Source organism: Bos taurus, chromosome 25, assembly GCF_002263795.3.
Source record: "Bos taurus isolate L1 Dominette 01449 registration number 42190680 breed Hereford chromosome 25, ARS-UCD2.0, whole genome shotgun sequence".
Lineage (NCBI taxonomy): Eukaryota > Metazoa > Chordata > Mammalia > Artiodactyla > Bovidae > Bos > Bos taurus.
Genome location: NC_037352.1, coordinates 2,808,029 through 2,826,342, shown reverse-complemented (window position 1 = coordinate 2,826,342; position 18,314 = coordinate 2,808,029). Strand labels below are relative to the sequence as shown.

General features: G+C 42.2%; 1 protein-coding gene across 2 annotated transcripts; it reads right to left on the bottom strand.

Moving 5' to 3' along the window:
* Positions 1-6,146: 6,146 nt before the first annotated feature.
* OR2C1 (olfactory receptor family 2 subfamily C member 1) lies at positions 6,147-12,967 on the bottom strand. Of its 2 annotated transcripts, XM_059881138.1 has the most exons (2): positions 12,953-12,967; positions 6,147-7,426 (listed from the first exon to the last, which is right to left on the bottom strand). In XM_059881138.1, the coding sequence occupies exons 1-2, from the start codon at positions 12,965-12,967 to the stop codon at positions 6,488-6,490; spliced, it is 954 nt and encodes a 317-aa protein (XP_059737121.1). In that variant the 3' UTR covers positions 6,147-6,487. The 2 variants fall into 2 exon arrangements, with proteins under 2 accessions (XP_059737121.1, NP_001377667.1); NM_001390738.1 differs by lacking the exon at positions 12,953-12,967 and having other exon boundaries at positions 6,488-7,426.
* Positions 12,968-18,314: the final 5,347 nt, after the last annotated feature.

The following is an 18,314-nucleotide window of genomic DNA, read 5'->3' as shown; positions in this document are numbered from 1 at the left end:
ATACCACAGTTCAAAAGCATCAATTCTTCAGCACTCAGCTTTCTTTATAGTCCAACTCTCACATCTATACATGACTACTAGAAAAACCATAGCTTTGACTTGAAGGACCTTTGTTGACAAAGTAATGTCTCTGCTTTTTAATATGCTGTCTAGGTTGGTCATAGCTTTTATTCTAAGGAGCAAGCGTTTTTTAATTTCATGGCTGCAGTCGCCATCTGCAGTGATTTTGGAGCCCAAGAAAATAAAGTCTGTCACTGTTTCTATTGTTTGACCCATCTATTTGCCATGAAGTGATGGGACCGGATACCATGATCTTTCTGAATGTTGAGTTTTAAGCCAACTTTTGTACTCTCCTCTTTCACTTTCATCAAGAGGCTCTTTAGTTCCTCACTTTCTTCCATAAGGGTGGTGTTATCTGGATATCTGAGGTTATTGATGTTTCTCCTAGCAATCTTGATTCCAGCTTGTGCTTCATCCAGCCCAGCGTTTCTCATGATGTACTCTGTGTACGGTGTACTCTTTATACACATACACAGTAGCATTTGAACTGTGGTGCTGGAGAAGACTCTTGAAGAGTCCCTTGGATGGCAAGGAGATCAAACCAGTCAATCCTAAAAGAAATCAACCCTGAATATTTATTGGAAGGGCCAACAATAAAGCTGAAGCTCCAATATTTGGCCATGGGACTTGAAGAACCAACTCACTGGAAAAGACTCTGATGCTAGGAAAGACTGAGGTCAGGAGGAGACAGGGGTGCCAGAGGATGAGATGGTTGTATTGCATCACCAAATCAACGGACAAGTTTGAGCAAACTCCACGAGATAGTGAAGGATAGGGAAGCCTGGCGTTCTGCAGTCCGTGGGGCCACAAAGAGTGGGAACCGACTTAGCGACTGAACAATAACAACACAGTAACTTATCCTGACATCAATCCTATAAAGCCAATTCTGTTATCATCTTCTAGATGAGAAAATTGCAACAGTGTTTAAGTGACTGTGTAATCACAGAAGTAGGACTAGAACTCGCCTCTAACCCAACGCTTTTTCCCCTACATTTTAATTTTTCATATACCAAAAGTACTGCAAAACATTCTCACTTAAAAAAATGAATTCTCTCATCTCTTATCTCCAAAATTACACTCCCTTTCAAGAGGAAATAACTGTTTAGTGTGTGTATCTTGCTGAACCATAATCTGCAATTTTGCCTGCTTAGTATATCTTCAAGCTTTTGTTTCAATATATCAACCTCATTTTTTTTTAACTCCTGTGTTTAACGTTCCCCATTACAAGTTCACTCTTAAATCATTTTCCTTTTGATGAACATTCAGATACTTTCCTAATTTTCACATGTGTGTGTGATTCTGGATTGGGATATTCTGGATATATTGTGAAGAGGGAGCTGATGGGTTGGGATGACAGTGTGAGGAAAAGAATAGTGGCGGCTTCTCCCTGCCTTTATTCTGACCCCACATCATCCATCTATCAGTTATAAACAAGCTGGTTGCACAGTGAGAGTAGCTCTCCATCAGCATATAAATGGAGAGAACTGGGATGTGAAACAGACTAATAAACCTCCTCAGGGTAAACATTCCATCTTTTGATTAAGTATAACTCATCTTTGTTAGATCAGTAAGGACATGGCAACCCACTCCAGTGTTCTTGCCTGGAGAATCCCAGGGACGGGGGAGCCTGGTGGGCTGCCGTCTATGGGGTCACACAGAGTCGGACACGACTGAAGTGACTTAGCAACAAGCACTCGAACATGCACTACCTGTTTTGATCCTTACATTGTTCCTGCCATCTACTATATTCATTTTTCAGGTGATGAAAAAGAGTGTCATAGAGGGTTAATAAAACATAAACCTGGGACATCTTGATGTGGAAGCAAGCAAGAAATGCTCAAGGCATATGGGGACAAGTCAAAAAAACAAAAGTCAGCTTGAATGGACTCCCAGTGGTTAAACAGGGGAGAACAATATAATGATATTAACAAGTTATAAACCATAGAATAAAACAGGAAACATTGATTCTGTAAGATATACATAAATAAAAGAGTAAACTGAGTTTAATTAGTATCAGGATATGTAAGTAGTTTGAAAGTGCATGTGCGCATGCTAAGTCACTTCAGTCATTTCCAACTCTTTGTGCCCCCATGGACAGTAGTTTGCCAGGCTCCTCTGTCCATGGGATTCTCCAGGCAAGAATACTGGAGTGGGTTTTCACGCCTTCCTCCAGTGTATCTTCCTAACCCAGGGATTGAACCCACATCTCTTAGGTCTCCTGCGTTGATAAGCGGGTTCTTTACCACTAGTGACACCTGGGAAGCCTCGGTTTCAAAGTACCTCCCCATAAAATACTTAATTACAAAGTAGGAAATAATGGAACAGTCTAACAGACACCATCCTCACTTAGTGATCCAAGTAACATCATTAACAATGAGAGACACTGAAATTTACACCACTTAGCTTGCTTGGGCTGCCACAACTGACTACCATAGACTGAGTGACTTGAAAAACAGGAATTAATTTTCTCACAATTATGGACCCTGGAAACCCAAGGTTAAGGTTCTGGAAGAACTGTTCCCGGTGAGGGCTTGTTCCTGGCTTACAGAAGCTTGCTTTCCTTTCAGTGTGTGGAGAAAGACCTTCCTCTCCTTCCTCTCCTTGTAAGGTCACCAATCCCATCAGACTGGGGAGCGGGCACACCCTTGTGATATCCCTTAACTCTAATTACTTCCTAAAGGTCTTATGACCAAATGCAATTAATTGTATTGGGGCTTAGGGCTTCAATGTATGAGTTTGGGGTATGGTAGATAATTCAGTCCGTAGCATCACCTGATAGCATGCAATGAGAAGAAGGCAACATCACGTCTGAGGAGTTCCTGACAAAGATAACCTGAATCTAACTATAAGGAGCCATAAACTCAAACAGGGATATGTCCCACTGAATAACTCGATGATCTTTTAAAGTGTCAGGGTCCCAAAAGTGAAGAAAAGATGGAGGAACCATTTCAGACTGACAGAGACTAAGGAGACATGACAGTTACATGCGATATGTGATTTGGAACAGAATCCTTTTGCTATGAAAGACACACAGGGACCACTGATAAAAGCAGAATGGGGTCTCAGGATTAAATAGTATAATGTATTGATGCTCATTTAGTAATTTTGATGTCTACATGGAGGTCCTATAGGAGAATGTCCTTGTTTGTTATAGATACACCATAAAATATTTGAGGGAAGACAGAGTATCATATTGTCAACTTACTCTCAAATGATCTGGGGAGGGGAAAACCCTTTATATCATGCTTCCAACTTTTCTGTAGGTTTATGATTATCTCAAAAAGAAAAAAAATTGGAAGAGGCACAAGTTTTAGAGTCAAATGCATTTGGGTCTTATTCCCAGCCCTACTACTGTGTGCTGTGAGCATGTTTCCCCTTGGGCTACAATGTGCTCATCTTAAAATGGGGATGGTATAGGTTATCATGAGGATTAGAGGAGATTCATGTAAAGAGTTTAGATTGTTACCTAGCCCAGGGTAAGTACCCAGTAAAGTCAATGTGTTCAAATCATCTTTATAGTCAAATAAACGACCTTTTCACCCAATCATTAGCCTGTAATTTCACACTCACATAATACAGCATAAGTTTACCAAGCCAAAGTCACTTTTCAGTTCCTATTTCTCATCATCTCCTTTATTCCAACGTCTAACCACAGCTGTGGGATTGAGCTTGAAGGCTGTGAAGACAGGGGAAGGACTGACTATTTTCATTGGAAGTTTCAAAACTTAGTCACCGAACTCATTTTGCCAGTTTACAGTGGAGGTTAGGATCTGAACAGATTCTGAAGGGCTCTCTGAGACGGGATATTAAACTTACTTAAATCCACTGACCAGACCAGCATCTTCAAATGCTGTACAGTTCTATTTTACTAACGTTGGTGAACCTTTTATACTTCTTGGTATTTCATTTTTCTTTTTTTTTTTGAATTTCCGACTGAATAAGGCATCAAACATATTTTTTTCATCTGAAACCTAGAAATGGAACATAAAAGTCCTCAAAACAAGGAGCTGCCCTCACATTTAATTGTTTTTCCCAATTTTTTAAAAATTAATTTTTAATTGGAGGATAATTGCTTTGCAATGTTGTGTTGGCTTCAGCTCTTCCTATTTTTGACTTTGTTTCATGCCCACCATTGAGAATGGAGGACAAACACATGTGCACTTTGATGATGGTGTATGTTGTCCCCATGATGCATTCACGTCTCAAGCTTTTTCTCCTCCCTCTAATTCTGTCTTACCATGCCCCTAACTGCAAGTTAGATTTAAACTGTCCTGTACTTTCCATAGGGAAACTCTGCAGAACTCTGAAGTGTTTGAACAGAATGCCTATTTATTTTCTTTATATTTTCCCCCAAGTAAGTTTGCAGTGGCTGAGCGGGTAAAGAATCTTCCCTGCAATGCAGGAGGCACAGGTGACACTGGTTTGATCCCTGGGTCAGGAAGATCCCCTAGAGGAGGAAATGGCAACCCACTCCACTCCAGTATTCTTGCCTGAAAATTCTCATGGACAGAGGAGCCTGGCGGGCTACAGTCCAAAGGGTTGCAAAGAGTCAGACAAAACTGAACAACTGAACATACACATAACTCCTTGGAAAGTACTGTTCTCATAAATTAATCAGTTGGCATTCTGGTTTATATATCACCTTTAGGAGCTTGGTCATTGTGATTCTGCGTCCTGAGAAACGCATCTTATCTGAGTGTGCTGATGAATAGAAATTTTGAGTCTGCAAGACTCCAGACTTTAATGAGTTGACCAAGATAATGTTGATAAGTGGTAAGTCCTGGAGACATAGCTCAGTATTACTGTGTAAGGAACTGAGAAAATAGGTCATGGCCCTGATCTGAAACTGGAAAAACAGATTCAGGCTGGGACAATATAATTAGATGTCTTTGGGAGGCATGGAAATATGGAAAGAGGGGAAATTTGTCATTGTTTGTTCAGCATTGTCCAATTGACCAGATGACCCCAAAGTGGCAAATGTGAAAATGGTTCACTTGATGTATTTAGCTCCTAGTGTGAAAAAGGAAGACTCATGAGCCTTGTTAATTAACTCACAAAAGTATTTAGAGCATCTACTATGTATAAAGCATGTGTTTAGGTGCTGTGGGAGGAACAAGACTCTAGAAAATAGCCCTAAAATGAATTGATCTCCTTTTCTCTGGTAATGTTTTGCCAAGCAACTTTCTCATATCAACCCAGCTTTCCTCCCTGGGAAAAGAACACATGGGCTGTGGTGGCAGGAGTGGATTTCCTTGGCAATTCTAGTGATGTGAAGAATCACAAACTGGCATTCTGATTCCAGTACCTGAGTTCTTTGCTGAGTTATGGTGTGCAGGACTGATTACTGAATTCCAGAAACTTAAGGGGTGAAGGACTAGATCATGAGACAGAGGAGATGCTTTACAGATGGACAGTCTTTCCTGGGCTCTTAAACTTGCTTAAGGAATCGCAGAGCATTCCATAACCACTGACCACACTAGCATATCCAAATGCTGGTAGCAAACCTGATGGCTGGGACTTTGGTGAAGAAATGATTTATTTTTATTTCTTTATTTTTGGCCACAGAGGATGCAGGATCTTAGTTCTCTGACCAGGGATTGAACCCCTGTTCCCTACAGTGGAAGCACATAGTCTTAACCACTGGACACAGGGAAGGCCCAGTGAGAAAATGATTTAAATGAAACTATTTAATTGAAAGAAAAATAGTCTTGGGAATTCCCTGGTGGTCCAGTGGTTAGGACTCCATGCTTCCACTCCAGAGGGCATGGGTTCCATCCCTGGTAGGGGAATTAAGTTTCTACAAGTCTCAGGGCCTAGCCAAAAAAAGAAAAATGGTCTTCCTTCAGGATTGGATGAGGCAAAAGGGAAAGTGGGATGTAGACATAAAGGAGAGGGTAAACAATGACAGAGGCATGTGGGTAGGGAGTGAGGGCAGACAGACTGAAATATTAAGAAGAGACAAAGAGATGGAAAAAGATGATGGATGGATCAGGTGCAAAGGTGAAGTTCTTGGGTTCTGGCCTGATTTTATGGAACTATATAAGATACTGCAAGTGGAGAATTAGGAAAAGTACAGAATTTAGAAATGTACAAAATTCTCTAAAATACAATACTACACATGTAATATTTATTACCCATAATGAATATGTAAAAATAACATGTGAACAGAAGTAACCATGAGCTAAGTCAACAACCTCTGAGCCTTGATGGCAGCCTCTGCTCTGTTATCTGTGGTCCACAGGAGGATATTTGGTAAATAAGTGTAAAACCTAAGAAATAACACTAGCCATGGGTCAACAGCTTAGTGCTGTGGAGAATAAGCTCGTACCGGGGTTAGTACTCCTCATGTTGCCCTGGCCAGAGAGAGAATGAGAAAAAGCATGTAGAGAGGAAAAGGTGGTAAATGATGAAGGCATTTTCCTTTCTTTTAGCTGACTTCTCTTCCCTTCCCCAGCAGCCTCCTCAGTGCCCCCTTCACCTCCTTGTTCCTCAGAGTGTAAATGAGAGGGTTCACCATGGGTGTGACCACAGAGTAGAAGAGGGAGATGAATTTGCCCTGGTCCTGCTTGCTGGTCTTGGCTGGAAGCAGATACCCATAGATAGCGGAGCCATAGAAGAGGAGCACCACCACCAAATGGGAGAGGCACGTGTTAAAGGCCTTCCTCCGTCCCTCAGCTGAACGGATCTTCAGCACTGCCTGAGCTATGTAGCAATAGGAGATCAGGATGACGCTCAGTGGGACAGCAGTGAAGAATGTGCAGACGCTGTTGAGCACAGCCTCATTGAGACTCGTGTCAACACATGCCAGTTTGATCATAGCAGGCACCTCACACAGGAAGCTGTCTACCCTCCGGTGCCCACACAAAGGAAGCTGCAGAGTGAATGTTGACTGGACCACAGAGTTGCCCAAGCCACCCAACCAGGCAATGGCAGCCAGCAGCCAGCAGAGCCGAGGATTCATAATGGTGGTGTAGTGCAGGGGTCGGCACACCGCAACGAAGCGGTCAAATGCCATCACCACCAACAGGATGCACTCGGTGGCCCCTAGCCAGAGGAAAACATAGAGCTGGGTCACACAGCCACCATAGCTGATGGTCTTGTCTGCTCCCCACAAGTTGGTCAGCATTTGGGGGACTGAGCTAGTAGTAAAGGCAAGGTCCAGGGAGGAGAGGTTGCTGAGGAAGAAGTACATGGGTGTGTGGAGCCGGGCATCCAGGTTGAAAAGCAGGATGATGGCTGAGTTCCCAAACAAGGTCAGCAAGTAGGAGAAGAGGATGCCTACAAAAAAGATCGTCTCCAGCTGGGGATGGTCAGACACACCCATCAGAATGAAGCCTTCCAAGGAGCTGCTGTTGGCCCTTTCCATCTTTGGTTGCCTTCAGTTACTTGGGGAATCTGTCCAGGGAAAACCAGGAGTAAAGCAAGTGAAGAGGAAGCTGCTGGATTAGGTGGATCTGCATCGGTGTGGTTCTGATGTCATTGAGCTTCTTAGTTAAGTACCAGTTTAAACTTTATGATTGCAAGTGTTCATGCAATCCTCAAATACTGCCAGTCCTACAATGAATGGAAACTTTATTCCATGTGAATATCAAACGTGAGTTATTACAGGAATGAAAAAAGTGCCTTATAGAGAACAAAAAGATTGGATCTTCAGTTCAACACAGTGATGACAACAGGATAGAAGGAGTTGACCATTGGAGCTAAATGTGGAAATTCTAAAAATACAGATTTATCCAGCCAAAGTTTTGGTGTACTCAGGGAAAGATTGTGCAGACTTGCTGTATTTGGAAAAGCTCCCCAGAAGGTTCTAATAACTTTTTTCCTGTCTTTTCTATATCCCTAACCAGCCCCCAAGTGAAAACTCCTGGTCTAGAAAGATGCAGTTTGAGGGAGAAGGTGATAAGTTTATAAAATCATGCAAAGAATGGGCAGCATGGACAGACTGACTCACCAAATACAGAAGATACCAATATGTGAGCTTAAAAGAGGTAAATGTAGGACAAAACTTCACTCGAGCCCAAGCATGTGCAGGTGGAACAGGCTAAAGATAGAAACAACGCTTGCTCCAAAGGCAGTTAAATCAGTTATCCAGTGCCCATAATTAGTAAAGGATAATAGAAGATTTCAGAGGCCATCTCTGAAACTTTGAGGTATATGACCACTGTACCCACCTTAAACGATGGAGTAATTCTTAATATCTCATAAACAAAAATTACCTATTGTTAATAATGGACCAGTTGCCATCTCCTTTCATTGGGCAAGACCTAGGCTTTTCTGAAAATCATGAACCAAAGCCCTTCCCCCTTCTTTGACTAATAAACAAAAGGATCTGAGAAGAAAACAAAAACAGTATCGGGTGAGCTGTCCTCATCCGGACACTGAAGACTGGCAGTAAATGCTCTGCCTCCTCCTCTGGACCATAACCTGTCCACAGGAACCTTGGCTGCCACACCCGAAGAGTAGCTTCATGGGAGGTGTTCTTCAAGGGATATGTGCGAGTGTGCCATCTGGTCCTGGTGCTCCAGACAGGGATCACTTGGCCACATCTCTTGGCCAAAACCCGACGAACTGTCCTTTCCATCAGTAAACAGCAGAAACACTGGAGATTCTGATGCTAGATCCCACCCAGAAGTGAGGTAGGAAATCTCTTCTAATTGTCTGTTTCTTTAGATCAGAAATGTAGTCCTTCTACTGGGTCAGGGATGATATAGATTTCAGAACACTTTTCAACCCTCCTTCCTTTCTCTACCTAATACCTTAAGAAGTGACTGCCTATTCTATTCATTTGGGTCTTAAGGGAGCTGAGTTACTAATCTGATAGCTCATATTTCTGTTCTTCCTAACACCCATCTCCCTACTTCCTCCTAGAAGTTCCTGTCCCCTTGTGTCCCTTGAGGAGAAAGACACACAGACAGACATGGCCTGTCTTCTTCCATAAGTTATCTGGTCTCCAGGTGGCTGATGCTGTGTGGCTGCTCAGTGATCCCCAAATTCCTTTTGGTCCCCACTCTGTGCATAACAAGGAATAAACCAGTCAGCACGGGGAAAGGACAGGGCATACCTGGAGTGGGAGGTTGCTGACCCCTGCCACTCAGCAAATTCAGGAGGGAACACCATATCTGCTGGATTCTTGGCCTGATCTGCACAAACTCCCCAAGCAAACACGACTGTAATAACTTCAAGTTTGAATTCAGCAACTTGACGCTCTTCAGGATGTTTTCCTCCCTTAAAGGGTCTCTCAACTTGTAATTGAGAGTTCTTGTTCTCAATTACAATAGTTCTCTTGTAAGCTGGAATGTTAAGCTGATCTGGCACTATTCGCGTTTTAAGAGGAGCTCAGAGAGGACAACACTGAACTCAGAGCATGTGCCATTTATGGTGTAATTTAGGAGCACCTACATGGAGTTTGTTTGGGTACAGAAGGATTTTTAGGAATCACTCATGTGTGCATAAATGGTTCCCATCTTGGCCTGTCTGTAAATTTGTTTCGAACTTTCAAGATACTGAGAAAAGCAACCAAGACTTGCTTCTTAGTTAATCCGGGATGCTGTAGTTGCCCACCTTCGCCCAGGCTTCTGCCCGTTCTTCCCCTAAATCTCACCACAATTCTCAGTTGGCCACTTGCAAATTAGCCTCAACAGATATGGAATTTGGAGTTGGCTTTCTCCTATTATGGAAATTGCTCCTGAGCTGTTGGCACTCCCCATATGTGGGTACAAGTTCTCAGAATTCAAGCCTTCCTTTAACATCAGCTTCAGCAATAAACAGAAAGGGAATCGTAAAAAATAAAAACAAATAAGGAAACCTAATCCTGAATTCCTTTCCCTTGCAGAGAAGTTTTTATATATGATTTATTTTTAAATATTTAATTTATTTAGAGACACTTGACAGTGATACTCCTGAGAGCTCAGTTTGTGCCTATCTTGCATCTAAGTTCTAAGTTCATCTTTTCATGGTGACCTGGTCAAGACTGGAGATAAGGTTTTCAATGTAGGATAACATTGTGGTAGTATGGCACACAAGGGCCACACAGCAGAATAAACTTTGCCTAGAAGGATGAAGATTGTATGTATGGATGTGAGAGTTGGACTGTGAAAAAAGCTGAGCGCCGAAGAATTGATGCTTTTGAACTGTGGTGCTGGAGAAGACTCTTGAGAGTCCCTTGGACTGCAAGGAGATCCAACCAGTCCAGTCTAAAGGAGATCAGTCCTGGATAATCATTGGAAGGACTGATGCTGAAGCTGAAACTCCAATACTTTGGCCACCTCATGCGAAGAATTGACTCATTGGAGAAGACTTTGATGCTGGGAGGGATTGGGGGCAGGAGGAGAAGGGGGCAACAGAGGATGAGATGGCTGGATGGCATCACCGACTCAATGGACATGAGTTTGAGTGAACTCCGGGAGTTGGTGATGGACAGGGAGGCCCGGTGCGCTGAGATTCATGGGGTTGCAAAGAGTCAGACACGACTGAGCAACTGAACTGAACTGAACTGAGAAGAATGAAGTCTAAGGTGGATTTGAAGTGTTTGATGGAGTGAACAAGAATTTCACCCACAAATCTCAGAATTCAAGAATTAGAAAAGAGGAGTTTTAATTTTAAAGGAAGTAAGTATAGGATCAATAAAAGAAAAAAATGGCATAGTTCATAGTAAAACTATGGAAACTATTACTCTTTAGAGGCATCACGGTATATATTAAAATTTAAGGAACATAAAGGGAGATGAAGGGAATCAATGATGTCTAGAGGGGACTCTACATCTGATGTTTGCATCAGGGAATACAACCACGCTCCCTTAAATTGATTTCTGATGCTACTGTTGGAAAAAGAATGCTGGATGCAGGATGGCTCAGAGGGCAATTCTAATGAGCGTAGGATCTTACAAAATTAAAAGAGGGTTAAATGGCAGTACATCAAATATGTATGAAAACTCCCCACCACAAACTCAGACTGGAAAAAGCTGGATAAGCGTGGTGCTCCAGGAATAGCTCTCCGTGGTACAATCCTCTGCAAACGGAGGGCCGTTTGCAGCAGGTTTTCAAAAGGAAAATCGGACAGAGGAGTGCTTGATGTGAGGGTCAGGAAGTAAGCTTTCTGCCCTGTCTTGCATAGGCAGTTCCTTATTGGAAGGTCTTACCTGACTTGCCTGACATTTTAGAAAGGACACGGAGCATGTGCAGATTTTTAGGGAAGAAAAAGCAAGAGAAAATAGGTATTATGGAAAATGTCCAAGACATTAACTTGTTTAAGAAGAAGTGATTAAAGAGAGGTGTTTTTTTTTCTTCCAGTTAATGTCTTTGCTATACGGTGGGATTTCAAAGACAGCTGCTCGTACAGCAGGTGCTCTCCCTATCTATGAAAAGCAAAAACAGGCTTAAATTAAAAGCAAGAGAAACTGTGCTTTGACATTCTGAAATTTTGGCATGAAAAAAATATTGGCAAATTCTTTGGCAAGAGAAAAAGGAATTAAAGATTTTGCTTAGAAATTTGTCTAAGTTTAGAGATTTGTCTGACCAGGGGCACTGGGCCATCCCAAAGTCTGCCATGACCCTTTTCTGCTGGAGGATTCTGTTCCTAGGACACATATGTGCACACAAAAGCGTCTTTATTTGGGGGTGGTGTGATCAGGATAAGAATTTTCCAGTTTCTCTCCTAGACATCCTAGAAATGAATTTTATTCCATAAAAATTCTTAATTTGTAGTTTTATAATTCCCCTGTGAAGTTTAAATATCTTCCTTTCCTATCTCTTTTCTTAGCTGGTATGTCTGTGTGCCAGTCGTGTCTAACTCTTTTGTGATCCCATGGGCTGTAGCCTGCCAGGCTCCTCTGTCTGTGGAATTTTCCAGGCAAGAACACGGAAGAGGGTCACCATTTCCTACTCAAGGGGATCTTCCTGACCCAGGGATGGAACCTGCGTCTCAGGTATTGAACCCACAACATCTCCAGCATTGGCAGGCAGGTTCTTCACCCCTGTGCCCCAAGGAAGCGCTCTCAGCTGATAGAGGAGGTCACAAATGCACTTGGGGACCCACACCATGTCCTCCAAACTTTCTCCAGGAAGTAAGAACACAAAGTCAGCGCTTGTAAAGGTCATTTCATCTGCTCCCTCTCCTCTCTTCAATTCCCCTGACTGCTCTTTCCTTATCCATCTTCTTCTCCTCTTATACCCTGGATTCTCATTAGTAGAAATCTATGAATCTTCTACGGAAACATACCTTTGGCTTCAAGAGCCCATGTGACTCTGTCACACTGTCACTGGTGCTTGCTGGATCGAGTAGGGGGGAGAGTGTGAAATTAGGAAGGAAGCTGTGCTGTGTGGCTACTCTCCAGCCTCAAGAAGAGGGCTTTTAACCATGGGGTTGGCCCTGGCCCTCTGAGGAGTGCTGGCTCTGACACCTGGAAGCCCAGCTCACTCCTGCTCATTCTGCAGAGCCCAAGGGGGGACCTCTGTCCCCCACAGGCAATTAGCACAAAGCACTTGCATGGCCAGGATGCAGGAACAAGGCAGTCCCTGAAGAACCGACTGGTTCTTTCACCTGAACTCCATCCCCAAACACAGATTACTAATTGAAATAGCAGTGAGAATAACTGCATTCCTTAAATTATTACTAGTTACATAATTTTATCCTTTTCCAGGTACTTTCACAAGATCCAGCTTAGTTCTTACAATGCTTTCTATGGCAGGTGGTCTTATCCTCACTTGGTAGACAAGTAAACCAAGTATAAAATGGGAATAAAATGACTCTTTAGTGTTAAACAGTGTTTTCTCATTAGGCATAAACATACCACTCTATGCAGAAGCTAGTATTTTTTAAGTATGATTGATTTACAATATTATGTTAGTTTCAGGGGTACAACATGTTGTTGTTCCATCGCTATGTCATGTCCAACTCTTTGTGACCACATGGACCATAGCAAGCCAGGCTCCTCTGTCCTCCACTACCTCCCAGGGTTTGCTCACATTCATGTCCATTGAGTCAGTAATGCTATCTAACCATCTCATCTCATCCTCTGCTGCCCACTTCTCCTCCTGCTCTCAATCATTCCCAGCATCAGAGTCCTTTCCAATGAGTTGGCCCTTGGCATCAGGTGGACAAAGTACTGGAGCTGCAGCTTCAGCAACAATCCTCCCAATGAACACTCGGAGTTAATTTCCTTTAGGATTGACTGGTTTGATCTCCTTGGAGTCCAAGGGACTCTCATAGCATAGTGACTAGATATTTTTTATAGACTATGCTCCATTTAAAGTTATTACAAAATAATGGCTGTATTTCCCTGTGCTGTACAATATATGCTTATTGTTTATTTTACATATAGCCATTTGTAAAATGGGGCCAACCCCATGGTTAAAAGCCCTCTTCTTGAGGCTGGAGAGTAGCCACGCAGCACAGCTTCCTTCCTAATTTCACACTCTCCCCCCTACTCGATCCAGCAAGCACCAGTGACAGTGTGACAGAGTCACATGGGCTCTTGAAGCCAAAGGTATGTTTCCGTAGAAGATTCATAGATTTCTACTAATGAGAATCCAGGGTATAAGAGGAGAAGAAGATGGATAAGGAAAGAGCAATCAGGGGAATTGAAGAGAGGAGAGGGAGCAGATGAAATGACCTTTACAAGCGCTGACTTTGTGTTCTTACTTCCTGGAGAAAGTTTGGAGGACATGGTGTGGGTCCCCAAGTGCATTTGTGACCTCCTCTATCAGCTGAGAGCGCTTCCTTGGTGGCACAGGGGTAAAGAACCTGCCTGCCAATGCTGGAGATGTTGTGGGTTCAATACCTGAGACGCAGGGTCCATCCCTGGGTCATCTTAATTCGTTACCTCTATCTTACAGTTCCCCTTTCCTTCTCCCACTGGTAACCGCTAGTTTCTTCTCTATGTCTATGAGTCTATTTCTGTTTTGATATATTCATTCATTTTATTTTTTAGATCCAACATCTAAGTGATAACATAGAGTATTTGTCTCTCTCTGTCTGACATTTCACTAGACATAATGCTCTTTAGATCATCCACGTTGTTGCAAATGGAAGAATTTCATTATATTTTATGACTAAGTTACATAGGCATTATAAAAATATACCATACCTTCATCCATTCATCTGTTGATGGGCAGTTAGGTTGTTTCTATATCTTAGCTATTATAAAGAATGCTACTGTGAACATTGAAGTGCATACATCTTTTCAAATTCATGTTTTCATTTTGTTTTGATATATACCTGGGAGCAGAATTGCTGATCATATGATAGTTCTGTTTTTAGTTTTTTGAGGAACCTCCATACTGTTTTCCATAATTGCTGCACCAGTTTACATTTCTAACAACAGTGTACTAGGGGTCCCTTTTCTCCACACCCTCATCAACATTTGTTATTTGTAGACTTTTTTATATTAATAATAGCCATTCTGACAGGTATGAGGTGATTACCTCGTGCTTTGGATTTGCATTTCTTTATGAAATGGCAACCCACTCCAGTGTTCTTGCCTGGAGAATCCCAGGGATGGGGAAGCCTGGTGGGCTGCCGTCTATGGGGTCGCACAGAGTCGGACACGACTGAAGCGACTTAGCAATGATTAGAGGCAATGCCAAAGAATGCTCAAACTACTGCACAATTGCACTCATCTCACACGCTAGTAAAGTAATGCTTAAAATTCTCCAAGCCAGGCTTCAGCAATATGTGAACCGTGAACTTCCTGATGTTCAAGCTGGTTTTAGAAAAGGCAGAGGAACCAGAGATCAAATTGCCAACATCCGCTGGATCATGGAAAAAGCAAGAGAGTTCCAGAAAAACATCTACTTCTGCTTTATTGACTATGCAAAAGCCTTTGACTGTGTGGATCACAATAAACTGTGGAAAATTCTGAAAGAGATGGGAATAACAGACCACCTGATCTGCCTCTTGAGAAACCTATATTCAGGTCAGGAAGCAACAGTTAGAACTGGACATGGAACAACAGACTGGTTCCAAATAGGAAAAGGAGTATGTCAAGGCTGTGTATTGTCACCCTGCTTATTTAACTTATATGCAGAGTACATCATGAGAAACGCTGGACTGGAAGAAACACAAGCTGGAATCAAGATTGCTGGGAGAAATATCAATAACCTCAGATATGCAGATGACACCACCCTTATGGCAGAAAGTGAAGAGGAACTCAAAAGCCTCTTGATCAAAGTGAAAGTGGAGAGTGAAAAAGTTGGCTTAAAGCTCAACATTCAGAAAACGAAGATCATGGCATCTGGTCCCATCACTTCATGGGAAATAGATGGGGAAACAGTGGAAACTGTGTCAGACTTGATTTTTGGGGGCTCCAAAATCACTGCAGATGGTGACTGCAGCCATGAAATTAAAAGACGCTTACTCCTTGGAAGAAAAGTTATGACTAACCTAGATAGCATATTCAAAAGCAGAGATGTTACTTTGCCAACAAAGGTCCATCTAGTCAAGGCTATGGTTTTTCCTGTGGTCATGTATGGATGTGAGAGTTGGACTGTGAAGAAGGCTGAGCGCCGAAGAATTGATGCTTTTGAACTGTGGTGTTGGAGAAGACTCCTGAGAGTCCCTTGGACTGCAAGGAGATCCAACCGGTCCATTCTGAAGGAGATCAGCCCTGGGATTTCTTTGGAGGGAATGATGCTAAAGCTGAAACTCCAATACTTTGGCCACCTCATGCGAAGAGTTGACTCATTGGAAAAGACTCTGATGCTGGGAGGGATTGCGGGCAGGAGGAGAAGGGGACGACAGAGGATGAGATGGCTGGATGGCATCACTGACTCGATGGACGTGGGTTTGAGTGAACTCCAGGAGTTGGTGATGGACAGGGAGACCTGGTGTGCTGTGATTCATGGGGTCGCAAAGTGTCGGACATGACTGAGCGACTGAATTGAACTGAATTAGTGATGTTGAGCGTTTTTTCATGTTTGTTGGCTATGTGTATATCTACTTTTAAAAATGTCTGTTTGGGGCTTCCCTGATGTTCCAGTGGTTCAAAATCCACCTGCCAATGCAGGGGACATGGATTTGATCCCTGGTCCAAGAAGATCCCACATGCTGTGAGGCAACTAAGCCCATGTGCCAAAACTACTGAAGCCTGTGCTTAGAGCCTGTATTCTGCAACAGAAGCCCACGCACCAACTAGAGAAAGACCACGTGCAACAGCAAAAACCCAGTGCAGCCAGAAATAACAAATCATTTTTAAAAACTAAAAAGAATATGTCAGTGATAAAAATAGTCATCCCTGAAAAAAAAATGTGTATTCGTGGCTTCTGCCCATTTTTAAATTGGGTTATTTGTTTTTTTAAATTGAGTTGTTTGAGCTGTTTATATATGATGGATATAAACCCCTTACCAGTCATGTAATTTGCAATTATTTTCCCCAATAGATTGTCTTTTCATTTTGTCAATGGTTTCCTTTGCTGCACAAAAACTTCTAAGTTTAATTAGGTCCCATTTATTTATTTTTGCTTTTTTTTTTAACCTTTGTTTTAGGAGACAAATCCAAAAAAAAATATTGCTATGATTTATATAAAGGAGTATTCTGCTACACTCTTCTAGGAATTTTATGGCTTGAGGTTTTAAGTCCTTAATCTTTTGAGTTCATTTTTGTATATAGTGTGAGAAAATGTTCTAATTTCATTTTTTATACATGTAGCTGCCCAGTTTTCCCAGCACCACTTATTAAAGAAACAGTCTTTTCTCAATTGTATAGTCTTCCCTCCTTTGTCATACATTAATTGATCATAAGTGCATGGATTTCTTTCTGAGCTATTTTGTTCCATTGATCTATATGTCTATTTTTGTGCCAGAACTATACTGTTTTCAGTACTGTAGCTTTTTAGTATAGTCTGAACTCAAGGAGTGTGATACCTCCAGCTTTGTTCTTTTATCTCAAGATTGCTTTAGTAATTCAGGGTCTTTGTGGTTCCATATAAATCTCAGGATTATTTATTCCAGTTCTATGAAAAATATCATGGGTATTTTGATAGGGATTGCATTAAATCTGTAGATCGCTTTGGGTAGTACAGACATTTTAACAATATGATTTCTTCCAATCCATGAACACAAGATATCTTTCCATTTCTTTATAGCATCTTCATTTTCCTTTTATATATATTGCCATTTCCTTCTACATTTTATAGTTCTGAGACTATACATCTTTCACCTCCTTGGTTAAGTTTATTACTAGATCTTTTATTCTTTTTGATGAGGAAGTTAGTATTTTTAACTCATCATCAGGAAGTTGTTGGCTTTGAGTGTTTATTTGTGGGGGAATAGAGTAAAAGGGATTGCCACTATCTCTGGACTTAAGAGGATCATAAGTCTCAGCCTTAGACATTCACCTCATTCTATATGAAGAGGCATAATCTACAAATGATGCTAAATAAACACTTAAAGGCTAACTGGCAACCTGATTCGGCCATTAAATGTCATTGAGGATAAATTACCCCCAAAACTGCTGACTTAGAAACCATGTCACTCAACTGAGGGTAGACAGTGTCCCAGGTGCTGCTGGGGTATGGAGGCAAGCAGGATGGCATGGTCCCTGCCCAGGGTGGCTCCCTGCCCTGTGGGCCTATCTGCAACATGACTGCGGTAACCACAAGCACTGCAGGTTTGCTGTGTGCCAGATGCTCTGCTCAGGAGTCTACACTACCATGATGACCACACTCCTTCCTGTTTTACAAGAGAGGAACTAAGGCTCAGAAGTAGTAGATAATTGTCCAGGGCACATGGACTAGTTGGTACATGGCAGAGCCCCTTTATCTTTCTAAACTTTATCTCTATTTTGACTACAGAGTCCACACTCATGAAAAACTGGAGAAGGCAATGGCAACCCACTCCAGTACTCTTGCCTGGAAAATCCCATGGACAAAAGAACCTGGTAGGCTGCAGTCCATGGGATGGCTAAGAGTCGGACACGACTGAGCAACTTCACTTCCACTTTTCACTTTCATGGATTGGAGAAGGAAATGGCAACCCACTCCAGTGTTCTTGCCTGGAGAATCCCAGGGACAGGGGAGCCTGGTGGGCTGCCATCTATGGGGTCACACAGAGTCGGACACGACTGAAGCGATTTAGCAGCAGCAGCATGAATAACTAGAGAATCTCAATGTCCATCAGTGGGGAATTCAGTAAATGATCTACCTCTGTGGAATACTGTATAAAATGTGATTACAGGTCTCTGTAAGACCACTCTTTTGCTAATTCTTATTTTATTTACTTTTCCATTTTATTGCCAATCGCACTCTCATTCCCCTTCACTC